The sequence below is a fragment of the Bombina bombina genome, chromosome 7 (assembly GCF_027579735.1).
Source record: "Bombina bombina isolate aBomBom1 chromosome 7, aBomBom1.pri, whole genome shotgun sequence".
Taxonomy (NCBI): Eukaryota; Metazoa; Chordata; class Amphibia; order Anura; family Bombinatoridae; genus Bombina; species Bombina bombina.
This window is the reverse complement of record NC_069505.1, coordinates 544087733-544112403: the sequence shown is the minus strand read 5'-3', so window position 1 is coordinate 544112403 and position 24671 is coordinate 544087733. Positions and strand designations below refer to the sequence as shown.

Sequence of the window (24671 nt, the reverse complement as noted above, 5' to 3'; positions counted from 1 at the left end):
TTACAATCATTCAGAGCTGCTAATACCTCCCCTAGTAATACGCGGAGGTTCTCAAGCTTAAATTTAAAATATCTGAATCCAGTTTATTTGGATCAGACCCGTCACCCACAGAATGAAGCTCTCCGTCCTCATGTTCTGCAAATTGTGACGCAGTATCAGACATGGCTCTACTATTATCAGCGCGCTCTGTTCTTACCCCAGAGTAATCGCGTTTACCTCTTAATTCTGGCAATTTAGATAGTACTTCAGTCATAACATTAGCCATGTCTTGCAAAGTTATTTGTATGGGCCGCCCTGATGTACTTGGCGCCATAATATCACGCACCTCCTGAGCGGGAGGCGAAGGTACTGACACGTGAGGAGAGTTAGTCGGCATAACTTCCCCCTCGTTGTCTGGTGATATTTTCTTAACATATAAAGTTTGACTTTTATTCAAAGTGACATCTATATATTGAATGCACAAATTTCTATTGGGCTCCACATTGGCCTTTAAACATAGTGAACAAAGAGATTCATCTGAGTCAGACATGTTTAAACAGACTAGCAATAACACTAGCAAGCTTGGAAAAAAACTTTTAAATAAATTTACAAGCTATATAAAAAACGCTACTGCGCCTTTAAGAAACATAAAAATGTGACACAGTTGAGTTAACAATGAACCAAATTAGTTAAAGCAACCAAATTTTTACAGAAAATGTATAAAGTTAGCAGAGGATTGCACCCACTAGCAAAAGGATGATTAACCCCTTAATACCCAAACGGTTAACAGTTGTAATAATAAACGTTTTTAACACAGTCAAACACACTGTCACAGGTCTGCTGTGACTGATTACCTCCCTCAAAACTAGTTTTGGAGACCCCTGGGCTCTGTAGAGACGTCCTGGATCATGGAGGAAGAAATAGGAAGACTGTGACTGAATTTTAACTGTGCAATAAAGCGCTAAAATAGGCCCCTCCCACTCATATTACAACAGTGGGGAAGCTCAGTAAACTGTTTTTATGCAGAAAAAACGACAGCCATGTGGTAAAAAATCATGCCCATAAAGTTTTATCACCAAGTACCTCAGGAAAAAACGATTAACATGCCAGTAAACGTTTTATAATTGAAACTTATGAAGTGTTATTAATATGCCTGCTGCCAGTCGTTTTCACTGCAGTGAAGGCTCAAATAGTACTTTAAAATTGACAGTTTTTTCTAAGTGAAATTCCATTCCCCAGAAAATACCTCAGAGTATGCATACATACTTATCAGCCTGATACCAGTCACTACTACTGCATTTAAGGCTGCACTTACATTACATCGGTATTAGCAGTATTTTCTCAGTCAATTCCATTCCTTAGAAAATAATTTACTGCACATACCTCCTTGCAGGTGGGCCCTGCATGCTATCCCCTGTTCTGAAGTTACCTCACTCCTCAGAATGGCCGAGAACAGCAAGTGGATCTTAGTTACGACCGCTAAGATCATAGAAAACTCAGGCAGATTCTTCTTCTAATGCTGCCTGAGAACAAACAACACACTCCGGTGTCGTTTAAAATAACAAACTTTTGATTGAAGAAATAAAAACTAAGTTTAAAAACACCACAGTCCTCTCACACGTCCTATCTTTAGTTAGGTGCAAGAGAATGACTGGGAATGAGGTAGAGGGGAGGAGCTATGTAGCAGCTCTGCTTGGGTGATCCTCTTGCACTTCCTGTTAGGGAGGAGTTATAATCCCATAAGTAATGGATGACCCGTGGACTGACTACACTTAACAAGAGAAAAAAGGGGTGTACACAAAGTAGCGCTAACAGAATAAAAGGGCATTGTAGAAAATAAAAATGTCAATTTTAAAAAACTTTGTAAAAATACATATCCATTTAAAATAAAGTCACTAAGAGAATCTTTCTAGTTTTCAAATATGCTCCATTTCAGCTAGACTATAATGTTATAAAAAAAATGTCTGTATAATAAAATGTCCCCTGGCTATGATGTACCATACAATTATGTTCCTACCAGCTGCAGCAAGACTGTTTCCTGTAGAGAGCCCATCCATCGCTGTATACATAACAGCATCAGTTTACTGCATAATACTTCAATCTCCCCTCTGTCCCAAGTAGTAGCTCTCTGAGGGGGAAAATGGGCCTTAAATCGGTCCTCCGCTCAACAAAGAATTTGGAGCACTTCAATTCTTTACCTTCCTCCTGTGGAGGCAAAGATAAGACTGGCATATCAGAGGGATGTAGTGCTCTAGGAGTTTTGGGAATCTTTGCCTCCTCCTAGGGGCCAGGAGTTGATCCCAGGAGTAATGACTTGTGGACTCTCACCACCTTATAAAACAAAAATACTTTCCTAGTCTGGACTTGTAGTGTGACAAATCAAGGTCAATCGCCCCGTGTGAAATAGTTGTATCTCAAAGGATTTGGCACATATACTTAACAATGTCACCTTATCCTGAATACAAGCAACTGCTGAAGGCTAGCCCATTTCCCATGCCATTACGCTTATCACTGCGCACAGTGACCTCAGGTAGCCTTAGATTGTACTTGATTTTCCCTGCCCAGTCTGTCAGAGCTTGGAACACTGAAGTTTCTGGACCATTTTTTTCTCCAGCAGAAAAAACAAACAAACTTGCTATTCTGCACAAACACCTTACCTCTAAAAACTGTGCCAATAAAGGTATCTAAAGGCCTGCACTCATATGGTCACCTCCCCAAAAATCATATGAACAAAAAAATATCTTCATTATTAATGTGGAATTGATTAACTCCAATAAGTACTTACTATGTTGGTAGCCTTCCCATGGATCCTGTGCAACACTCGTCTTCAAGATATTTAAAACAGTTGTCTGTCTGGCCTCCATTTGATAAAAGCTCTAGGCTGAGCTGAAACGTTATTATTATTATCATTTATTTGTATAGCGCCACAAAATTCCGTAGCGCTGGGTACAAAGATAGGGGTATACGATAAGGATTTGTGATAAAATACAAAACATAACAAACTAAACAAATCTAGTACAGGAGGAAGAGGGCCCTGCTCCGGAGAGCTCACAGTCTACAGGTTGAGGGTGCAGAGACATAAGGTTTGGGGTAGCTTGTCACATGGATTGTAGTTGCAGCAGTGAGTCAGGCAGTACAAGAATTATTTGGGTTAGGATGAGACATGGAGGAGAGATGGTAAGCCTCTCTGAATAGGTAGGTTTTCAAGGAGCATCTGAAGCTATACAAGGTTAGAGACAGTTTTATGGAGCGGGGTAGAGAGTTCCAGAGGACAAAAGTAACACGTGAGAAGTCTTGGAGGAAGGAGTGTGATGTAGAGATATGTAGGTCAGAGGTTGATCGAAGAGGACGGGATGGGGAATATTTGGAGATGAAAGAGGAAATGGAGTTAGGAGTGTAACACTGTTTTTTGTGTGGACATGTTGCAGGGTTCGAATTAAAGCCTTTCCCACTCAGAGAACCCTAGAGCATTTAAAAATGTGAGCAAGCATACGCTTCCTGATTATTATCGCCATAACAAGAAAGCCTGGTTGATATTATGGGGCAGATTTATGATGGCCCGAATGGGGCTAAAGCTCCCTGTCTCTGCGTGAGCCTTCAGGCTCGCCGGAAACAGGAGTTAAGAAGCAGCAGTTTTAAGACTGCTGCTCCTTAACTCATACGTCGCCTCTGAGGCGGCGTATAGCAATCCGATTGACACCTACTGCTAGCGGCCAATTGGCCACGAATCTGCAGGGGGCAGCATTGCACAAGCAGTTCACTAGAACTGCTTGTGCAATGCTAAATGCAGACAGTGTATGGTGTACGCATTCAGCGATGTCTGGCGGACATGATACGCTGCAGTGTATCATGTCCACCAGGCATTGTTAAATCGGCCCCTATATATGCATATATGTGCAGCCACCAATCAGCGACTTCTGAGCCTACCTAGGTATACTTTTCAACAAAGGATACAAATAGAACTAAACAAATTAGATCATAGAAATAAATTGGAAAGTTATTTAACCCTTTAATGACCAGCGGTGGGACAGCACTATTATACCCTCCCTCCCTTCCTGCTGACTACTAAAAATACAATCCCCATAGAAAGACCAGAAACGTACAGGGTATGTCGCTGGTCATTAAGGGGTTAAAGTTGCTTGCTCTATTTGAATCATGAATTTGGGGTTTATGTCCCTTTAAAATACTGTCTTTTAGATGCAATAAACAAAGTATGTTCCTTTAAATTAATAAATATGGAATATGTGAAAAAACAGAATTTATGCTTACCTGATAAATTTCTTTCTCTTGTGATGTATCGAGTCCACGGATTCATCCATACTTATGGGATATTCTCCTTCCCAACAGGAAGTGGCAGAGAGAGCACCCACAGCAGAGCTGTCCATATAGCTCCTCCCTTAGCTCCACCCCCCAGTCATTCGACCGAAGGCTAGGAAGAAAAAGAAGAAACTATAGGGTGCAGTGGTGACTGAAGTTTTTTAAATAAAAATATACTACCTGTCTTAAATAGACAGGGCGGGCCGTGGACTCGATACATCACAAGAGAAAGAAATTTATCAGGTAAGCATAAATTCTGTTTTCTCTTGTAAGATGTATCGAGTCCATGGATTCATCCATACTTATGGGATATCAATAGCAAAGTTGAAGGGAGGGACAAGACAGGTACCTTAAACGGAAGGCACCACTGCTTGTAGAACCTTTCTCCCAAAAATAGCCTCTGAAGAAGCAAAAGTATCAAATTTGGAAAATGTATGAAAAGTATCAAATTTGTAAAATTTGGAAAAAGTATGAAGCGAAGACCAAGTCGCCGCCTTACAAATCTGTTCAACAGAAGCCTCATTTTTAAAAGCCCATGTGGAAGCCACTGCTCTAGTAGAATGAGCAGTAATTAATTCAGGAGGCTGCTGGCCAGCAGTCTCATAAGCCAAACGGATGAAGCTTTTCAGCCAAAAGGAAAGAGAGGTAGCCGTAACCTTTTGACCTCTCCGTTTACCAGAATAAACAACAAACAATGAAGATGTTTGACGGAAATCTTTAGTTGCTTGTAAGTAGAACTTTAAAACACAAACCAGAAAATAAAAACTAACATTTTTGTCACCACACTCCCTTTGCCCTTCCTAGCAGTTAAGCAGGCAGAGAGAATGACTGGGGGGTGGAGCTAAGGGAGGAGCTATATGGACAGCTCTGCTGTGGGTGCTCTCTCTGCCACTTCCTGTTGGGAAGGAGAATATCCCATAAGTATGGATGAATCCGTGGACTCGATACATCTTACAAGAGAAATTAAGGTAGGCATAGGAAGAGTTAAAAACACAAGGGTGCTTTTTGAGGGAGTTTATTTCATATTTCAAGAAAACAAAAATGTATCAGAACAGTGCACACAAAATGGGAAAAGAAAAAGATAAGACTATTGTTGCATTATTGCAAAATCGCCTCCAGAGCAGCAATGCATTGCTGGGAGGTAGATGAACGTATCTGGTGAACCAATGACACGAGGCATAACAGTGTACCAACCAATCACCAGCTTGCTTCCATTAGTGCATTTTTGTTCCTGAGGCTACCTAGGTATGTTTTTCAAAAATTATGCCATGTCAAAAAAATTACAATCACAAAAATGTTCATTCTCACCATCAGACCAATAAGCACTAGTGGGTGGAGCCTAAACGACGGATGAAACTTTTGCGTAGAACCGATCCTTTATGTATGTCACTGCATAATGTTACTAGGGATATATATAATATTGGTCAACCATTGTTTGTTTCAGATGTGTTTGTTTATAAGTATGATATTAACTATTCAACTATAGTCAACTATTCATATCCCTACTGGTCAAAAGAAAGGTTGAACTGAAAAGGTTGTATAACAGCACTAAACAGAACAATGTAAAACATATTTCAGTTTTGAGTCTTTAAACAAATAAATAAAAAGGGATAGTAAGTATAATATGTCCACACAAATAATATATTAAAGAAAATCCTACACATTAACAATATACAAAACAAGCAGACACAGACACTCTTCCTCTGCTCCGCTGGTGAAATAATCTGCTCATTTTAAACACTTTTACTCTTTTGGAGAGATGGCATTAGGATGATCCATTGCAAATTTAAAAGAAAAAAAAGTATAACCCTCAAAAATACATTATTTTTCAAAATATTAAATCACAAATTGCTAGTGCAGTGCATTATTATATTTCAGTCATTTCTATGTTCCTATAAACAGCAATGTAACAGTCAAATTTCCCCAGTTGGTACTTTCGTTCGGTACATTTTTTCTAATTTTTTTTGTGATTGTATTTTTTATGTATCGAATGAGAAGCCTCTCTTTTTAGCCGACGTTTGACATATTGTATATTTGGAGATGCTAAGGCAGGGTTTTCAGTACACGAACTCCAACTAGAGTTGATGGGGGAGCTCCGGGCAATATGTGTTACCAACTGCTTTAGAAGGTCAGTCATTGTTGACATTTGGTCTGTCATATTTTGTGTCTGGACATAGATGCGTTTCTGCCACCTGATCTCCCTCTGTTTCTCTTGGCGGAGGAGCTTCAGCTGTCTTACTACCGCTGATGTTGGTGGGGGCTCATGGGTTACAGATGGTTCCGCAGGGGGGAGTGGGAAAGGTGGTGGCATGGAAAAACCTAACAGAGGCGGTGGAGGAGGTGTAACAGGTTGTGAAAGGCTAGGAGTTGCCAGAGACTGTAAAAGATTAGGCATCAGAGGCTGCGGGAGACTCTGAATTGTCTGAGGTTGTTGGAGACTAGGAGGTGTCGAAGACTGCAAGCGATTAGATGTCAGATGTTGCTGGAGACTAGGGGGTAGCACAAGTGATGACAGAGCTTCGTGCCTGGTTTCCTGGAAAGGTGGTAAAGTTCGATCAATACAATGGTTATGTTTAGGAGGTCGTACAGGTGAATGGCCAACTTCTTGCTTGGGTTCCTGAAGAGGCAGTAAAGAACGATCAATACAATAGTTTTGTTTACAAGTTGGTACAGTTGATGGGTAATGTTCTTGCTTGGGTTCCTGAAGAGGTAGTAAAGGATGACTAATAGAATGGTTTTGTTTAGAAGTTGGTACAATTGATGGGTGATGTTCTTGCTTGGGTTCCTGAAGAGGCAGTAAAGGATGATCCATACAATGGTTTTGTTTAGAGGTTGGTACAGTTGATGGGTGATGTTCTTGCTTTAGTTCCTTAAGAGGTAGTAAATAATGATTAATACAATGGTTTTGTTTAGAAGGTGGAACAGGTGATGGGTGAATGTCTGTCTTGCGTTCTTTAAGAGGGGGTAAAGGATAATCAATATAATGGTCTTGTTTAGGAGGTGGCATAGGTGATATTCGATCTACTTGCTGTAGTTCCTGGAGAGGTGTTGAAGGTTTATCAATACATTGGTACAGGTCATGATATCTCTCCATACTTATGGAGATGCTATCTGTGTCCTGCTCAAACATCTCCTGTAGCAATTCTGATTGTTCTGCTTCTTGACATTCCTCCTCTTAAGAAAAGAATAATAAATTATATTAAATACATATATTTTGAAAGTGAGTCAATTTTAATTACATTGCTTAGTGAATACTATATATATATATATATATATATATATATATATATATATATATATATATATATATATATATATATATATATATATATATATATATATAAATGATGTGCACATTGGCTGTACAATAATGTATTTGGTTCTTCTTTCCTCATTAATAACATTTTAACCTTGACTAGGAAACTAAAGTGATATAAAACATATATTAAGGGGTATAAAAATATAATTTTACTTTACTAGTCAGGGGAGAAAAGTTACAAGCCCAGTGCTTCCAGTACTGTGTTTAACCACAGAAATCCCCTTATGGGGTAGGTGCAGCAAAATCAAAACCACTTCTGGACAGCTGTTTCAATCTCATCAGCAAAAGATATGTTGAGTTGATGCTAAGTGAAGTTATGGTGGAGATTAAAGCATAGTAGCAATGTATACAGAATACATCTGGGGAAAAAGCTAATTGGCTATACAGTCTTATTTGTGGCTCTTATTTTTATGAAATGGAGGATTTCAATCTCATGCTTTTATCTCCACCATAATTTAAATGAATATTGTTTTTAATCAGGAAAGAAAAATGTGTGATTCTGTGCCACTCCCACATGAGAAATGACTAGCTGAGCCAATCAGGTCAAAAATCAACACTCTAACAAAACAGCACAAAAGAATCGCTATGTTAGTGAAAATGTACAGACCAGTAAGTAACTAAATAAAGGAGTACAGGTTACTTATTTTAAATTCCAACTTGGGAACCAAAAAGGAGTTTTAGTCTTACCAGTCTAGTAAACAGTCTCGGGGACAAAATAACAATGTGATGATAAAAGGAGTACTTATTTTCCCAATGTGTTAAACATATGAATCCCTAAGGTGCGGCTTCTTTCCCATTGTAGAAACACACAGAGTCTAAAAACATAAGCACAGATCGCAACCAGATTCAAAGTAATGTGCAAGTGTATTCCATCTAGACCAGGGGTCATCAATTGTGGAACTCCAGAGGTTTTGGAAATACATTTCTCATGATGCTCAGCCAACATTTCAGCTGGCTGAGCATCATGGAAAATGTAGCTCCAAAACCTCTGGAGGGCCACAATTGATGACTCCTGATCTAGACACACTGAAATATTCACTTACTAGGTATAAAAGAAATAAGGCCCATCAAAGTACACAGAGATCATATAGCCTCAGGTCTTTCCTGGGCCCCGTTTTACTCGCTGCTGTTCCTGGAAAGAAGTCCTCTGTATGTCTCTGTACTCGTGCGATGTGGAGCTTAGGGGTAATGCAGTACCATTTGGCCCTATACGCATTTGTCTGTTGTTTGAAGAGAGTTTGTCAAGAGTCATGGTGTACCACCAATGCATACTGACAGTACAATATGACTTTATGATCTCTGTGTACTTTGATGAACCCAATTTATTTTATATCTAGTAAGTGAATATTTAAGTGTGTCTAGATGGAATAAATGTGTATGTTCCTTTCAATACGGTTCTGCGCTCTGTGCTTACGTTTTTAGCCAATCAGGTCATATACTCATTTGGCATACATGTATATGCTCTATCATTGGCCATATCCTCTTTCGATGCAGAATAGGGGTGTGGTCCAGAAATGTGTAACATACTATATGTTTGAAAGCAGTTAAACATATTTTAAAAAAAGGTAACGTGTAAAAATAAAACATGACAAAACTTTTAAGCTTTTGATGCACAAATTTGTGGACAATATTGAAAGGCGTGCATTCAGGGGCGTATTTATGCCCAGGCCAACAAGGCCGATGCCTAGGGTGGCAGAGGTGGGGGGGGGGCGGCACTGGCACTGATATGTTTGCAACTGCATATTTTTTTTATTTTTTTATTTTTTCACTAAAATTTTAAATTTTTTGTTTGGCGGTCAAGTGACCCAGCTTTTGCCGAGGTCACGTGAAGTTTCCTAACTTCCGCCCGCCTTCCTGTCTGCTCACCAGTGACGTGCACTCATAGGAGGCAGGTGAGGCAGCGCCTCACCTGTCCTATGAGTGTAATTACATGTTTTTAAATAATATAAAAAAAAATAAAAACATTTTTTTTTAAATATTTTTTTTTATTTATCCTAATCCCAAGTGACCCCCTACCCCCACACCCCCTACTGCTGCCACCGCCAACATGCAATTAATGAATTACACTTTTTCAATGAAGTGCTTTAGTTTAAGTTCGTCTCCATTCGCAACTGCACATCCTTATTGTGCAAGGAAGGAGAGGCTGGGAGTAGTTCAGCTCCCCTCCCATTGCGTAATATGGATGCATGTCTTTTAATATGGGCCGCAGAGACTGCCACCCAGTGGCACATACTTAGTCTCTCTCTTAGTACGCGGCCCATACGGCTCCCAAAGAGGCTGCTCTCTAGTAGCCTCGGGACTCGGAGCCCAGCCAATCAGCGACATGCCCATGGCGTCACGTCATCAAGGTCTGTCGGACGGGAAGCCGGGAAGGAGACTGCACTGAGGCGCGGGTTGAGAATTTGAGACACAAGTACACCACGTGCAATGAGAGCCAGTGTGTTCTGTGAGGAGGACATCACCAGTGATTGCCAAGTGCCAAGGAGTGGATCGGAATAGATCTGAATCATTGAGCCGCATTATTCAAGCAGCAGCTGCCTGAGCTGACTGAGGACAGTGACTGAGCTTCTTGGTTAGGTAGGTGAACTTTTAATACTACACGTCACACTCAAAGATTTACAGTTCAGCTCTTGTCTACTCATAGCACAGCAGGTAAAACAATGCATTTCAGTGGGAATTCAACTTACATAATTTAGTGCTGTTAATTTAACAGCACTAAATAATGTAAGTTGAATTCCCACTGTGATATACCCTTTTACAGCACAAAATAATGTAAGTTGAATTCCCACTGAAATGCATTGTTTTACCTGCTGTGCTGCTACCCCCAAACCCCCCCCCCCCCTCCCAACACATATCACAATTTATTTCATTTGAAAGCAGATGCAGAAAACACATAACCAGGTTCTTTCTGCATTTTGCTCTACTGCATCCCTGTCAGTCTGCCAAATGTAACAGTGTGTAGTGCAGAATGGCTGGAGTTACAGCACAGGCTTTTATATGCTGATCATTTCATAACCACAAGAAGGAGAACCACCAGCTTAAAATGCCTCTGATGCCATCACTAACTCAAAGCATTAAAGATCAAGTAACCCAGCTTTGCTTTTCACCCTCACACTTTTTTTTAACATTCTGTGTGTGTGTTATTATTTCTTGCAATATTGCAGGCATTTCTGTATCACTGTAAAAAAACAAAACAACAAATTGCTTACTTGTCTGTTCTACTGTAATGTGCAGTTTACTGGAGTACTATGTTTCCAAAGCTCTACCCAATCTGCTCTGCCTCTAAACACCTATTGTAAATAGCACACCAGAAACTGAGATTTTCCCACAGTTTATAAGTATGAAAAAGGTGTTTTAACATCTTACTTCTGAGCCTATATTCAGCCCTTTGATGATGCAATTTTTAGACTTCAATACCAAGTCCATACCTCAGGGCAGATGTTTACTTCCAGGACAATTGTACTAACAGATAGGAAGCCATTATACAGTACTGGGATTGTCCTAGCAAAATAGGGACAGTTGAGAAGTATGAGAAAGTGGCTCATATGATAAAAAAAAAACTAAAAGTTTAACACTTTCAGTTTAACTCGATGGACTTCAGTCTTTTTTCAACCTTATCTACTATGTTACTATGTTACTATGTTACTTCTGAGCCTTAGCTGACAGTTTTTGAACTCTATGCAAAATTAATTTCATTTTTTTTCTTTCAATTTTAAATATTTTTTTTTTCTATGACCCTCACAAATGATGTATTGAGGCCTATACTAATCCATTAGATGATTTGTGCAAAGTGAGTTTAAGATCATTTAGATTTATAAGATAACCTGACTATTACATACTTTTTGAGTGGCTTCTCACTGTGCAGGTGCTAAAGGGGCACTAACATAAAATGTGCTGCCTATCTGTATTATTGGCTGCATGGGTAGTACTTAATAAATTGCTTTTTTTATCAGTAATTAGTCTCTAATTGTAGATACAAATTATTGATTTATTAGAAAAAATATAAAAAAGTGTGAGGGTGAAAAGCAAAGCTGGGTTTACTTGATCTTTGATGCTTGTGCCCTTATAGCACACAGAATCTCAAAGATGATCTCATATATGCGAAAGGAGGGACTGGGTAATGGGTATATTTAATTACTATTCTCAATCTCTTAACAGTGTCAGTGATGATGACCATATAAGTTACAATTGAGGTGTGTCAGTCATGTGAAAGCTGCCATTTTGTTAGAAAAACCTGAATTATTTTACAGTCACACACCCTGAGAAAAGACTCTTGAAAGTTTACTTTTATATGGCCAATTAGGGGCATATAAATGAGCTACAGCACATATCAGCCAATCACTGTAGAGCATGTAGAATGTTAGGGGGGATGAAAATGGCAATATTATATATTATGGGAGAGTGTGTGTGTGAGGGAGAGTGCCTGTGTGTTTTTGTCTGTGTAAGTGAACTGTGAGGTAGTGTGTTTGTGTGTGTGAGAGAGTATGTCTATGTGGGATAAAGGGAGGGGGAGAGTGTGTGTGTGTTTGGGAGTGTGACAGAGAATGTGAGTTTGAGGGAGTGTTTTTGTTTCTTTCAGTTATTCCATTCATTTTGCTCCATGTTGCATAAGACTATAGACCCTATACAACTTTTTCATGTCTCTTTTTAATGGAATAATAGTGCTGCCATGTCATTTTGAGTATTATAAAAGGCATACAATTTCAAACGTTTCAACTTACTTCTATTAAAATTTTGCTTCATTCTTTTGATATCCTTTATTGAAGGAGCAGAAATGCATTGTGGGGAGCTATCAGAAAACAATGGTAAGCCATAGGCTGAAGGTGTATATGTGCAGCCACCAATCAGCAGCTAGTTCCCCAGCTCTTGAACCTACCTAGGTATGCTTTAAAATAAAGCATACCAAGAGAACAATGCAAATTAGATAATAGAAGTAAATTGGAAAGTTATTTAAAATTGTATGGTCTATCTGAATTATAGAGTGTTTCTCGGGAGTATCATGGCCAGTGCCTCACCAGCCTCTGACCTCACCGCACGTCACTGCTGCTCACTCACAGTTGCCGCACATGGATGGAGGGAGACACGCACGTGCGCACGCAATCTCCCTCCCAGGGCAGTGAGGAGCGGCTGTGAGTGGGATTGCATCGGACCGGAGCGTCAGCGGAGCCTAAAACAGAGAGGACTGGTGAGGAGGGGGGTGACCTGGCGGGAGGACTGGTGAGGAGAGGGGTGAGCCGGCGGACAGGCACAGAAAGAATAATAGTAAGTACTCAATGCTCAGCTCACTCATACCTGTTAGTATTGTGCAGCTTTATTGACAGAAAGTCAGTGTATAGAAATACATGTGGAGTCGACTTTAAATTTTATAGTCCACATGTATTTCTATAAACTGACTTTCTGTCAATAAAGCTGCACAAAACGCAGCACAATACTAACAGGTATGAGTGATCTGAGCAGTGAGTACTTACTATTATTCTTTCTGTGCCTGCTTTAAATGCTAATTGGTTAGCTCTGTTAAAAAGTGCTTGGAATCAGATGATTTGGTTTGATAACTATGACACTGAGATACAGCAACTTTTACTTCCAACTTACTTTCTTATGGGATTTTCTAAAGTCATTGGCTGGTCCATTCTGTTTATATTATATGGATGGTGTAATAAGGACTTTAATATTGCAACTCAGTGATGTGATGCAGACATGCAGTTGTTCATAAAGCCCACTGTTACTGTGTTGTGGAGAAAGGGACTTTACAAGTTTATTAGCTAATAAAGTTGGCATTACTAGGTGATTAGTTTTTTATTTACTAAAAACAGATGTGCATGTTGGTCTGCTGATGAATACCAGTTTTATTTTGAAACTTTATTTTACGTAGCCACTCAAAACTGATCTAATTTATTAAACTGTATTTATAAATAATGTTTTGGGAATTTGGGTGTGAAAATAGTATGTTTTTTTGTGTGTGTTGGGTCAAAAATCAGTGTGCACAATAACTTTAAATGCATATAGATCATTATTTGTCTTAAACAATTTATTTTACCCTTAGCCCTAACCTAATACTTTGATGAACACAGTCGTCTATCTGTAGCCTACAGCTAAGCTTTGTAGAGACAAGTCAGATCATCATGGCTGCTGCTATTAGAGAGAGTAAGTTACTTTAATAAATAACGTCTTCAACAATAATAGAAAGAAAAGTGTACTCACTGCTCACTCATGTGAAATAGCAACTTGCCAAGGTTTCTTATTTTTTGGTCTTTATTTATTTGGGCACATAACAGTGAGTGAACTTGTGAAGTCCCATAACTACGATATTAAAAGAGATATCATGTCAGGGGGGCAGAGGGCTAAGCATTGACCAGCTAAGCTTTGTAGAGACAAGTCAGATCATCATGGCTGCTGCTGCTATTAGAGAGAGTTACTTTAATAAATAACATCAATAATGAACATGTCATATGCTGGGGCCAGCCAGAGATTTTATATACAAGGCTGAAAAAGCTAGCACAAGAGCCTGCTGGCTGAGGGTACTTAAATCTATTCTGAGGCTGAACAATTTCCTTTTTTTTAATTTCATTGAGCGATTGTGTGTATGAGTGTATCATGTGTAAAAGGAGATACGAAAGGTGTGTGAATGGCCGGTAACAATGGTTGAAGGAAGTCACAACTCTCTAACCAAAAAATTATATGGCCAAAAATGACCTAAATCCAGGGGGGGGGCGCATTACATTTCGAAATTTACCTTCAGAATGATGTGTGGAATGCCCACCTGTGTCCATCACCATCACATGTGCCAAATGCTGCTTGAGAACTCCCTGCGGATTCGCCGTTGTGAAATGCATATTTATCTTTTTGGTGACACAATCCCGTCTGGTGCGTGATGCTGTTGGAGTCAAAAAAGGTTTCAGTTTTAAAGGACCGCTCAATGCAGTAGAATTACATAATTAACAAGTTCATAATAAAAAGACTACAAAATAACACCTACTCTGAATTTCAAATAAGCAGTAGATTTTTTTCTAACAAATGTATTTTTCTCCCATTTTCCGGCCCCCTGTATCATGTGACAGACATCAGCCAATCACAGACTAGTATACGTATACACTGTGAGCTTGTGCACATGCTCAGTAGGATCTTGTTCCTCAGAAAGTGTGAATATAAAAAGATAATTTGATAATGAAAGTAAATTGGAAAGTGTCTTAAAACTGCATGGTCTTTCTAAATCATAAAAGTTTATTTTGATTTGAGTGTCCTTTAAAGGGACACTCAAGTCAAAATTAAACTTTCATGATTTAGATAGAGCCGCAATTTTAAATAACTTCCAAATTTACTTCCATTAACAAAATGTGCACAATCTTTTTATATTTACACTTTTTGAGTAACCAGCTCCTGCATTTGTTGATTATGCAAATCTACTGTATTGACTTGTCCTTTAAGCAAGAAACTAAAAGATGACTTGTCACGGATACCAGGCTGCCAAGGCTACCCCCTACTACCCAGCTCACTTCTTTTTACACCACTTTTGGCCTTTTCGCAGATTACGCAATCTCCCAGACTCTCCCTATTGCTTGTTTTGTGGTTTGTATATCCTCACGGAAGAGCTAATCTCTGACCACCTAACCCCCTCTCCGGCTGGCCGGGCTCCTGGAACTGCCGGTTAAACCTTTGCCCCAGATCTCTGCTCTTTTGGAGATTGGTACAGTAGGGCAAGAGGGGGGTTTCGGACCCCCCTACTTCCCCTGGCTTTCCCGATGTACGTTTGATCCACCCCCGCTCCAGCCCCCAACAACGGATCATGCCGCTTTTTGGACTGTGGCATCTGAGGACCGAGAGCTTTCCAACGACACCCTGGAAGTGCCGCTGCTTCCCCGGGATCACCCCGGAATAACTTCCTCTGTACCACTGGGATTCTATGGGACTAGGGACACTATGGGGGGCGCCAGCCTATCTGGAGGGGCGGTAATGGCGGGAAATATGGGGTCAGATAAGACCCTTATCAAGATGAGCTGGGTGTATATAAGTGTGTGTGTTTCACAATAAAGATGTTCTTGTTCCACCTGAATACTGGTTCTGTCTGGTTATTTGGGTGGGCTCTGGCTATAATCACTTCTCTCCACTCTATAGCTACAAGTTCCAGGTACAGGAAGGACCCTCTTGGCGGAGCTACCCAGTGTCCGTCACATGACTGTTTGCATTTTGGTCATTTTTCAATTTATGTGGACTTTCATGTAAATGCTGTAACTCTTTAAAGAGACATTGAACACTAAATAAATAATCAATAGAATAGAATTTAGTCTGAGAATAATATATACATGTATATATATATTTTTTTTTTTAAATTACATTAGATTTTTAAACACTGAAAAAATAAGGGTGACATTCTACTGTCCATAAAGCAGTCGGCGCTACCATATTGTAACTTAGGTTACCTTTTCTGCTAAGACCAATTAGGAATGATTATAAATGGCTTACTAAAGTGTGCAACCAATCGCTGTATGGATTACAGCTGTGTCTGCACTTCTACTTTTAACAGGAATTTGTGAAGTCCACAATATTCAGAATTAATTTGCAGGAAAAGGGAACAAAATAAATAATGAAAGTATATTGCAAAGTTGTTTTACTACACGTAATTAAACATTTTATATTAATATCTCAAAATGTTTAATGTCCCTTTAAAGGGACGCAAAGCCGGAAAAGTTCCTGTTAATTGTATTATTGTTATTTAAAACATAATTTATTCCCAAAGCGTAATCCAATGTGGATTTCTTAATACTATCCCAATATAAACAAACACCTACCTTTTTTTGCCAGCGTGCCCCATACCCACTCCCCCCCCCCGCCAGTTGTCTGTATCAGTGCAGTACAGATAATCAGAAGGTTTGCTGCTTTAATGAGCTCTCAGTTTAGTAACTGGTGACAAATCTGCACATGCGAGACAGGTCACAGCTGTCTATACTATACTAAAGACTCATTGAAGGCAGCTGTATTTATTTTGAATAGCAGTGAGTGACACAACTTCTCATTGGCTGTACTGGAAAAAAAGTGGGGGGAGCTGGGCAGACTAGGTAAGTGTCGGGGGTATGGTATTAAAGGGACGGTTAACAGATTTTTATATAAAATGTTATCTTATCTGTAATAAAACAAGGATGAAATATATGTTCATAGTAAATGTTGTCCCCTTTAGCTCTAAAAGTTGAGGGTTTTAACTCTGCCTACTTATAAAGGCTAACCCTACTACATATATGCCCCTAATAGGCTTTTGCTGATAACAACAGCAAAACAATGCATTTTATACTAACATAATAGCTGTGACTAGCCTTGCTGTCTGCAGACTAAATCCCAGATTGGCTCTTCCAAATAAGACAAATGGTGAGTACAGTTTTGATACTAGTAAACTACTGCAGTAAAAAAAGACTGTAATAATCAAATGCTCTATTTGAATCATGAAAGAAAAAATGGGGGTTTCATGTCCCTTTAAAAGAGCCATTAAAGTAAAAATAAAACGTTTATGATTCTGTTCAAATATGCAACTTTAAAGGGACAGTCTACTTGAAAATGTATGTTTCAATAGATAGATAATCCCTTTATTACCCACTAGTCCTAAAGCCTGTGTACACTGGCCATTTTTTGCAGTACAGCGGTCCCACCCCTTGCTCTCTCTCTCTCCCCCCTCTCTTTTGCACTCTCTCCCCTCTCTTTTGCGCTCTCTTTTTTGCTCGCTCTCTCTCCCCTCTCTCTTTTGCACTCCCTCTCCCCCCTCTTTTGCTCTCTCTCTCCCCCTCTCTTTTGCTCTCTCCCCCCTCTCTTTTGTGCGCTCTCTCTCCCCCTCTCTTTTGCGCTCTCTCTCCCCCTCTCTTTAGCTCTCTCCCCCCCCTCTTTTGCTCTCTCTCCCTTCTCTTTTACGCTCTTTGTCTCTCCCCCTCTTTTTTGCTCTCTCTCCCCTCTCTTTTGCGCTCTCTCTCCCCCCTCTCTCCCCCTCTCTTTTTCTCTCTCCCCCATCTCTTTTGCACTCTCTTCCCCTTTCTTTTGCACTCTCTCTCTCCCCCTCTCTTTTGCGCTCTCTCTCCCCCTCTCTTTTGCTATTTCTCCACCCTCTCTTTTGATCTCTCTCTCCCCCCTCCTCTTTTGCTCTCACTCCCCCCTCTCTTTTTCTCTCTCTCCCCCCTCTTTTGCTCTCTCTCCCCCCTCTTTTGCTCTCTCCCCCTTTTGCTCTCTCTCCCCCCTCTTTTGCGCTCTCGGCCACGCCCACGGCACCTGGCCACGCCCCATCACATACCTTGCAGCATGACCACGCCCCATCGCCATGCCCCCATCACAGCACGCCCGCCGGCCTCGCCCCCCCCACCACAGCCGCATCGGACCACTATCTCTGCTGCTCAAGGCCATGTATGTTTGTACTGCGCAGTTTCTACTGCGCATGACTGCATCTGACAAACATAACTGGCCTTTTATTATATGGGATACCCCAGTTTTGCAAAACCAACAATGTTATTTTAATATACTTTTTACTTCTGTGATTACCTTGTATCTAAGCCTCTGCAGACTGTCCTCTTATTTCAGTTATTTTGACAGACTTGCGTTTTAGGCAATCACTGCTGACTCATAAATAACTCTACAGAAGTGAGCTCAATGTTATCTATATGGCACACATGAACTAGCACTGTTTAACTGTGGAAAAACTGTCAAAATGCACTGAGATAAGAGGAGGCCTTAAAGGCCTTAGAAATTAGAATATGAGCCTACCTAGGTTTAGCTTTCAACAAAAAATACCAAGAGAACAAAACAAATTTGATGATAAAAGTAAATTAGAAAGTTGTTTAAAATTGCATGCCCTATCTGAATCATGAAAGTTTATTTTGTCTACGCTGTCCCTTTAAAGGACTAGTAAATATAGTAGAATTGCAAAATCAACAAGCGCATAATAAAAAGATAATGCAAAAGCACTTACTCAATTTTAAATGGTGCAGTTGATTTTTCTCTGACATATCTGACAATTGACTTCAATTTGCTGGCCCCCTGTATCACATGACAGCCATCAGCCAATCACAGACTCATATACATTGTCAGAGAACGTGTGTATATGAAAAGGGTGTGCGCCATTTTATAATAGAGGTAAATTAAAACATCTCTTAAAACCGCATGCTCTGTCTGAATCATGAATGCTTAAAGGGACAGTCAACACAATTTTTTTTTATTGTTTAAACAGATAGATAATGCCTTTACTACCGAGTCCCCAGCTTTGCACAACCAACACAGTTATATTAATATACTTTATAACATCGAAACCTCTAAATGTCTGCCTGTTTGTAAGCCACTAAAGACAGCCTCTTATCACATGCTTTTGTATTTGCTATTCACCACAGGGGACTGCTAGTTCGTGTGAGCCATATAGATAACATTGTGCTCTTGCCTGTGGGTTGTGCACAACACAGCACTCATTGGCTAAAATGCAAGTCAATAAATAATAAATAAAAAGTCATGTGATCAGGAAGCAGTCTGCAGAGGCTTAGATACAAGGTAATGACAGAGGTAAAACGTATATTAATATAACTGTGTTTTCTGTGCAAAACTGGGGAATGGTTAATAAAGGGATTATCTGTCTTTTTAAACAATAACAATTTTTGAGTTGACTGTCCCTTTAATTTTGAGTTTAGTATATTACTTCTAATATCTAATTTGCTTTGTTCACTTGGTATCCTTTGGTGAAAACCATTCCTAGGTAGGATCAGGAGCAGTAAATTTAATAATAGTAGCACATTGGAAAGTTGTTTAAAAATGTTTGCTCTGTCTGAATCCCTTTAGGGAATGGGGGAAAAATAAATAATAAAAGTGTAGTGCAAAGGTTTTGTTTTGCTTTTTTTTCCATTTAAAAAAAGCATTTTATATTATAATCTCAATGTTTACTGTACCATTAAAGGGATATGAAACCCAAAATGTTTCTTTCATGAATCAGATAGCGCATGCGTTTTTTTAAACAACTTTCCAATTTAGTTCTATTATCAATTTTTCTTTGTTCTCTTGGTATCTTTTATTGAACAGCAGGGGCATTTGCTTAGGATCCTGCCCATTTCTAAAGCACTATATGGCAGCAGTTTTGCAAGAATGTTATCCATTTGTAATAGCACTATTTCCTGCCACATACTTTTCCAGAGGCCTACCTCTTCAACAAAGAATATCATGGGAACGAACCAAATTTGGTAACAGAAGTAAATTTGAAGTTAAAGGGACACTCAGGTTAAATTCAATTTTCATGATTCAGATACAGCATGTAATTTTAAACAACTTTCCAATTTACTTCCATTAAAAAATATTTGCACAGTCTTTTATATTTACAATTTTTGAGTCACCAGATTCTACTGAGCATGTGCAAGAATTCACAGACTATACGTATGTGCATTTGTGATTGGCTGATTGCTATCACATGGTACAAAGGGAGTGGAAATAGACATAAATTTGAAATTTGTTATAAAAAAATCTACTACTCATTTGAAGTTCAGACTAAGTGCTATTGCATTGTCTTGTTATCTTGCATTTGTTGATTATGCAAATCTAATGTGTTGACTGGTCCTTTAATTATTTTTACATTTGTGGGTTTCATATCTCTTTACGACTTAGTTAATTTCTCCATTAGTACATAACTATGTGAGACATCTGTATATAAATATACTGCTAACTGCAAATTAACTTAGTATCTCGGAATCTATTTCCTTATTGATTTACCATCAGACTGCTGGGACGACTGCTCTCCTGCCTCTACTGCTGTAGTCCTGATCAAGTGACGCTTCAGCTGTTTCTCCCAGGGGGCAAATTTCACCTCTTTGCCAGCTGCTTCCTGTTCCATCTTTTTCTTGACATCCAATCTACAGTCCTGGAACCTGTGCTTTACGGAGGAGACAGTCCGGAAGCGCCCCGCCCGGCACACCACCGCTGTGATCTCACGCCAAGCCTTGGTCCTCTCCCTGGAAGAAGGATTCTTGTTCCATAATATGTCCTCCCTGGCCATCACTTCTCTGATCAGGACGGCTTTCTCTTCCGGCGTGTATCTCTCTGCTCGCTCTCGTACCTTCCACTTTTGACCATCTTTTGTCTTACGGACTTTTACTAAAAATAGAATCAAATTTAAAAGGGACATGATTTAGATAGAGTGTACAGTTGTAAAAAAAAATCCATACTTCAATGATCAAATTTACTTTGTTCTGTTGGATTTCCTTGTTGAAAAGCAGGTAGGAAGGCTCAGGAGTGTCTGGAGCACTATATGGCTTCAGTCATAAGCATCAATGCTTCAAGGGACATGAATTCAGACAAAGTAAAAAATGTTAAGCAATTTACCAATTTACATCTAATATCAAATTTGCTTCATTCTCTTGTTACCCTTTGTTGAAGTAGCAGCAATACACTACTAAGAACTAGAACACATTAGATGAGCCAATGAGAAGAGGCAAATGTGTGTTGCAACCTCCCAGTAGAGCATTGCTGCTACTGAGCCTACGTAGGTATGCTTTTCAACAAAGAATACCAAGAGAATGAAACACATTAGATAATAGAAGTAAATTAGAAAGTTGTTCAAATAAACAGTAAATTCAAAATTAAACAAATTGGGGCATATGTGTCAAGCTCCGAATGGAGCTTGATGCCCCGTGTTTCTGGTGAGCCTGCAGGCTCGCCAGAAACAGCAGTTATGAAGCAGCGGTCACAAAGACCGCTGCTCCATAACCTGTCCTCCTGCTCTGACACCGTGAGGCTGTGCTTGTAACTTGACCTTCACTTTAAAAGGGGGTGTTAGCCCCCCTTGAACCCCCCAGGAAGAGGCAAAAAAGATAGTGAAGATAGGGGAATTACAGTGCATCGTATATATGTTTGATTCGGTGACTCTGAGGGGATTTATGATGTTACATCGGGCTTTACCCAGAGCCGCTTGGGTAATGTCCGTTTTACACGGATAGGATTACCCAATATCTGACTTTACCCGCAACATATACATTGTTAAAAGCATTGATGTAAAACTGCAACCCAGATCATTTTCAAGACATGTGCATGCTACCTACCTAGGTATGCTCTTCAATAAAGAATATGATAAGAAGGAAGGAAATATTATAAAAAAAGTCAATTTGATTTTTTTATTTTTTTTTAATATACACGCTATCTGAATCATGACAAAACAGTTTTATTAGACAAGACAGACGTATCAAATACATATATACAAGCGGGAAGTACCAATAGTAGTAATACAGCAGCAAAACAAAGCCAAGCTAGAGGAAACTGGGAACCATAACAAAGTTGTCACTTTGTTAAAGGGATGGTTTAGCTTGCCAGAAAAGAAAAACGCCTGAAAAGAGTCCTAACAGCTACAATCAATAAGAGGAAACTTAGGAACTTAAAGGGATGTTAAACAGTTCTGTTTCATTGCTATAATAAGAAAAACACTAAGCAGTTGCTTATACTTAAAGGGACATGAAACCCAGGCCCCAGCTCCTGAGCCTACTTAGGTATGCTTTTCAACAAAGGATACCAAGTGAGCGAAGCAAATTAGATAAAAGAAGTAAATTGGAAAGTTGTTTAAAAAAGTATGATCTATCTTAATCTTGAAAGAAACAAAAAAAATTGTGTTTCATGTCCCTTTGTCAAAACTGCATCCCAGTTTGAAATAAAAGCATTTTGCAGTACACTTATATCTCCTAAAATGCTTTTAGTAAAAGCAGTCACTGATTCAGTGGCATATGTACATACACTGCGCCTGCTCAGAGAACCAATGGTGGTGTGTTTAGTGTTAGTGATAACTCAGTTTGCATCATACAAACCAATGCAAACTCTATAAACAAGTGTGGTGTTTGAACGCTGCTGCACAGGGCACGAGGCATACGTGCATATCCCACTGAAACAGTGATATTTTCTACAAGAGGCATTTTAGCTAATTCAAGTATACTGCACAAATAATTCTATTCAAAACTGAAATACACTCATGCACATTTTAGCTTTGACTATTATGTTCCTTTAAAAGGGACAGTCAACACCAACATTTTTATTGTTTAAAAAGATAGATAATTCCTTTACTAGCCATCCCCCAGCATTGCACAACCAACATTGTTATATTAATATACTTTATAACCTTTTAACCTCTAAATTTCTGCCTGTTTCTAAGTCACTGCAGACAGCCTCTTTTCACATGCTTTTTTATTAGCTTGTCACAACAGGAGACTGCTAGTTTATGTGAGTCATATAGATAACATTGTGCTCATACCCGTGGGATGTCCACAACACTGCACTAATTGGCTAAAATGCAAGTCAATAGATAATCAATAGTCATGTGATCAGGGGGCTGTCAAAAGAGGCTTAGATACAAGGTAATAACGGAGGGAAAAAGTATATTAATATAACAGTGTTGGTTATGCAAAACTGGGCAATGGGTATTATTTTATTCAAAAATACCCCTTAGCAAGAACAAATTATATATATTAAATATAGGGGTTGACAAATCTATTTAAAATTTAAGAGCTAATAAAAATATTTAGGAGCCAGAAATACTTTTAGCAGTCAGCAGTGGTATTTGTATATATATGGAGAATAATCCAAAAAGTTAGGAGCCAGGGTAAAATTCTAGCAGCCAGTGGCTTCTTGGCCCCTGGATTTGTCAAGCCCGAACTATTCTTTAGCGGAATCTGTGTGCCCTCGTACATCTACTGTGTGTGGCACAAAGCTTCACTGAATGTGGACACGTGTCCCTTTAAAATGTGTGAATTTCTTTGTCCTGGTGATTACAGCAACATACACAGACAGTAAATCATACCTAGACACCCGAGAGTCTGGTAATTCACTAGTGACAGATCCGTATACAGCTCTCTTTGTTCTTCAAATGAACCATCCCACTCATCTTCAGAGAAATAAACTTTAACTTGATCAAAGTCCATTTGTTGCTTTAAAAAAAAAAAAGAACAGGTTTATATCATACAATCAAACTTCTCAAATGAACACAGTGAAAATGTATATGAACAGACACAAAGTATGACCCTTAAAGGGATATAAAACCCAAACGTTTTATTTTGTGATTTAAACAATTTTAAAGTTTCTAATGTATTTCTATTATTATATTTGCTTAGTTCCCATGATATTCTTTGTTGAAGAGATACCTAGGTAGGTATCTGGATCACAACATGGCAGTAGATAATGCTGTCATCTAGGGCTCTTGCAAATGGATAAGATTCTTGCAAAACTGCTCCTATATAGTGCCCCAGAAATGGGCCAGCTCCTGGATATGTCCCTGCTTTTCAACAAAAGATACCAAGATAACAAAGAAAAATGATAATAGGAGTAAATTAGAAAGTTGCTTAAAACTGCATGCGCTATCTGCATCATGAAAGAAGAAATTTGGGTTTCATATCCCTTTAAATTTCCATTCTCAAAAGTGGGGACATATAAATCACCAATAACACTAGAAGCAATTAGATTATGGAATAAGATAGCAATCGGACTGCGGCTTTGTAGTCCGGAATCTTTGTTAAGACCAATCAGGTTTCTTCTGCCTAGAGATTCGAGAAAACTAGTGGATAAATGGGTGAATAAAGGCCTGTATAGGGTGGCTGACTTTGTATCGGGCCCCAAACTGCTTACGTTTAACCAAATTAGGGACCAAATTGACCCAGAAAAACTACATTGGTTTCTGTACTTACAGATTAACTCGGCAGTAACAGCATATATGAAACACAAACAAGCATACCCACTCACTGAACTGGAGAGAATGGTCAGGGTAGATACTAGGGGGGAAAAACTGATCTCGCGGCTCTATGTTTTAATTCAGAAAGCTAAATATGACACTTAACTGGCTGTGACAGAGAGATGGGAGAGAGATACAACAGAGGTGTGGGACACGAGTGAATGGAACGAAATGATGCTGAACTCTTATGGGGGTATGATTAGTGCAGACATGAGAGAAAATTGTATCAAAGTAATGTTCAGATGGTATCTGACACCTGAGAGGACAGCATACTTTATCTTATCACACAATGGACACTGCTATAGGGGCTGCCCAGAAAAAGGTACTTATCGACACATGTGGTGGGATTGCCAAAGGGTA

The 24671-nt window shown here is 39.3% G+C and overlaps 1 protein-coding gene across 2 annotated transcripts in view; it reads right to left on the bottom strand.

Annotated features, from left to right (window-relative positions):
• Positions 1–5295: 5295 nt before the first annotated feature.
• LOC128666987 (probable basic-leucine zipper transcription factor R) overlaps positions 5296–24671 on the bottom strand; it is a 35651-nt gene continuing 16275 nt past the window's right edge. The window contains exons 2-5 of one of the 2 annotated variants that reach the window (XM_053721835.1): positions 23388–23514; positions 20324–20704; positions 14349–14489; positions 5296–7470 (exon numbers count right to left, since the gene is read on the bottom strand). In XM_053721835.1, coding sequence (XP_053577810.1) covers positions 6251–7470; positions 14349–14489; positions 20324–20704; positions 23388–23508 — 1863 coding nt within the window. In that variant the 5' untranslated portion in view covers positions 23509–23514 and the 3' untranslated portion in view covers positions 5296–6250. Of the gene's footprint in view, positions 7471–14348; positions 14490–20323; positions 20705–23387; positions 23698–24671 lie in introns of those variants that run through there. The other variant, XM_053721836.1, reaches the window with a different exon arrangement.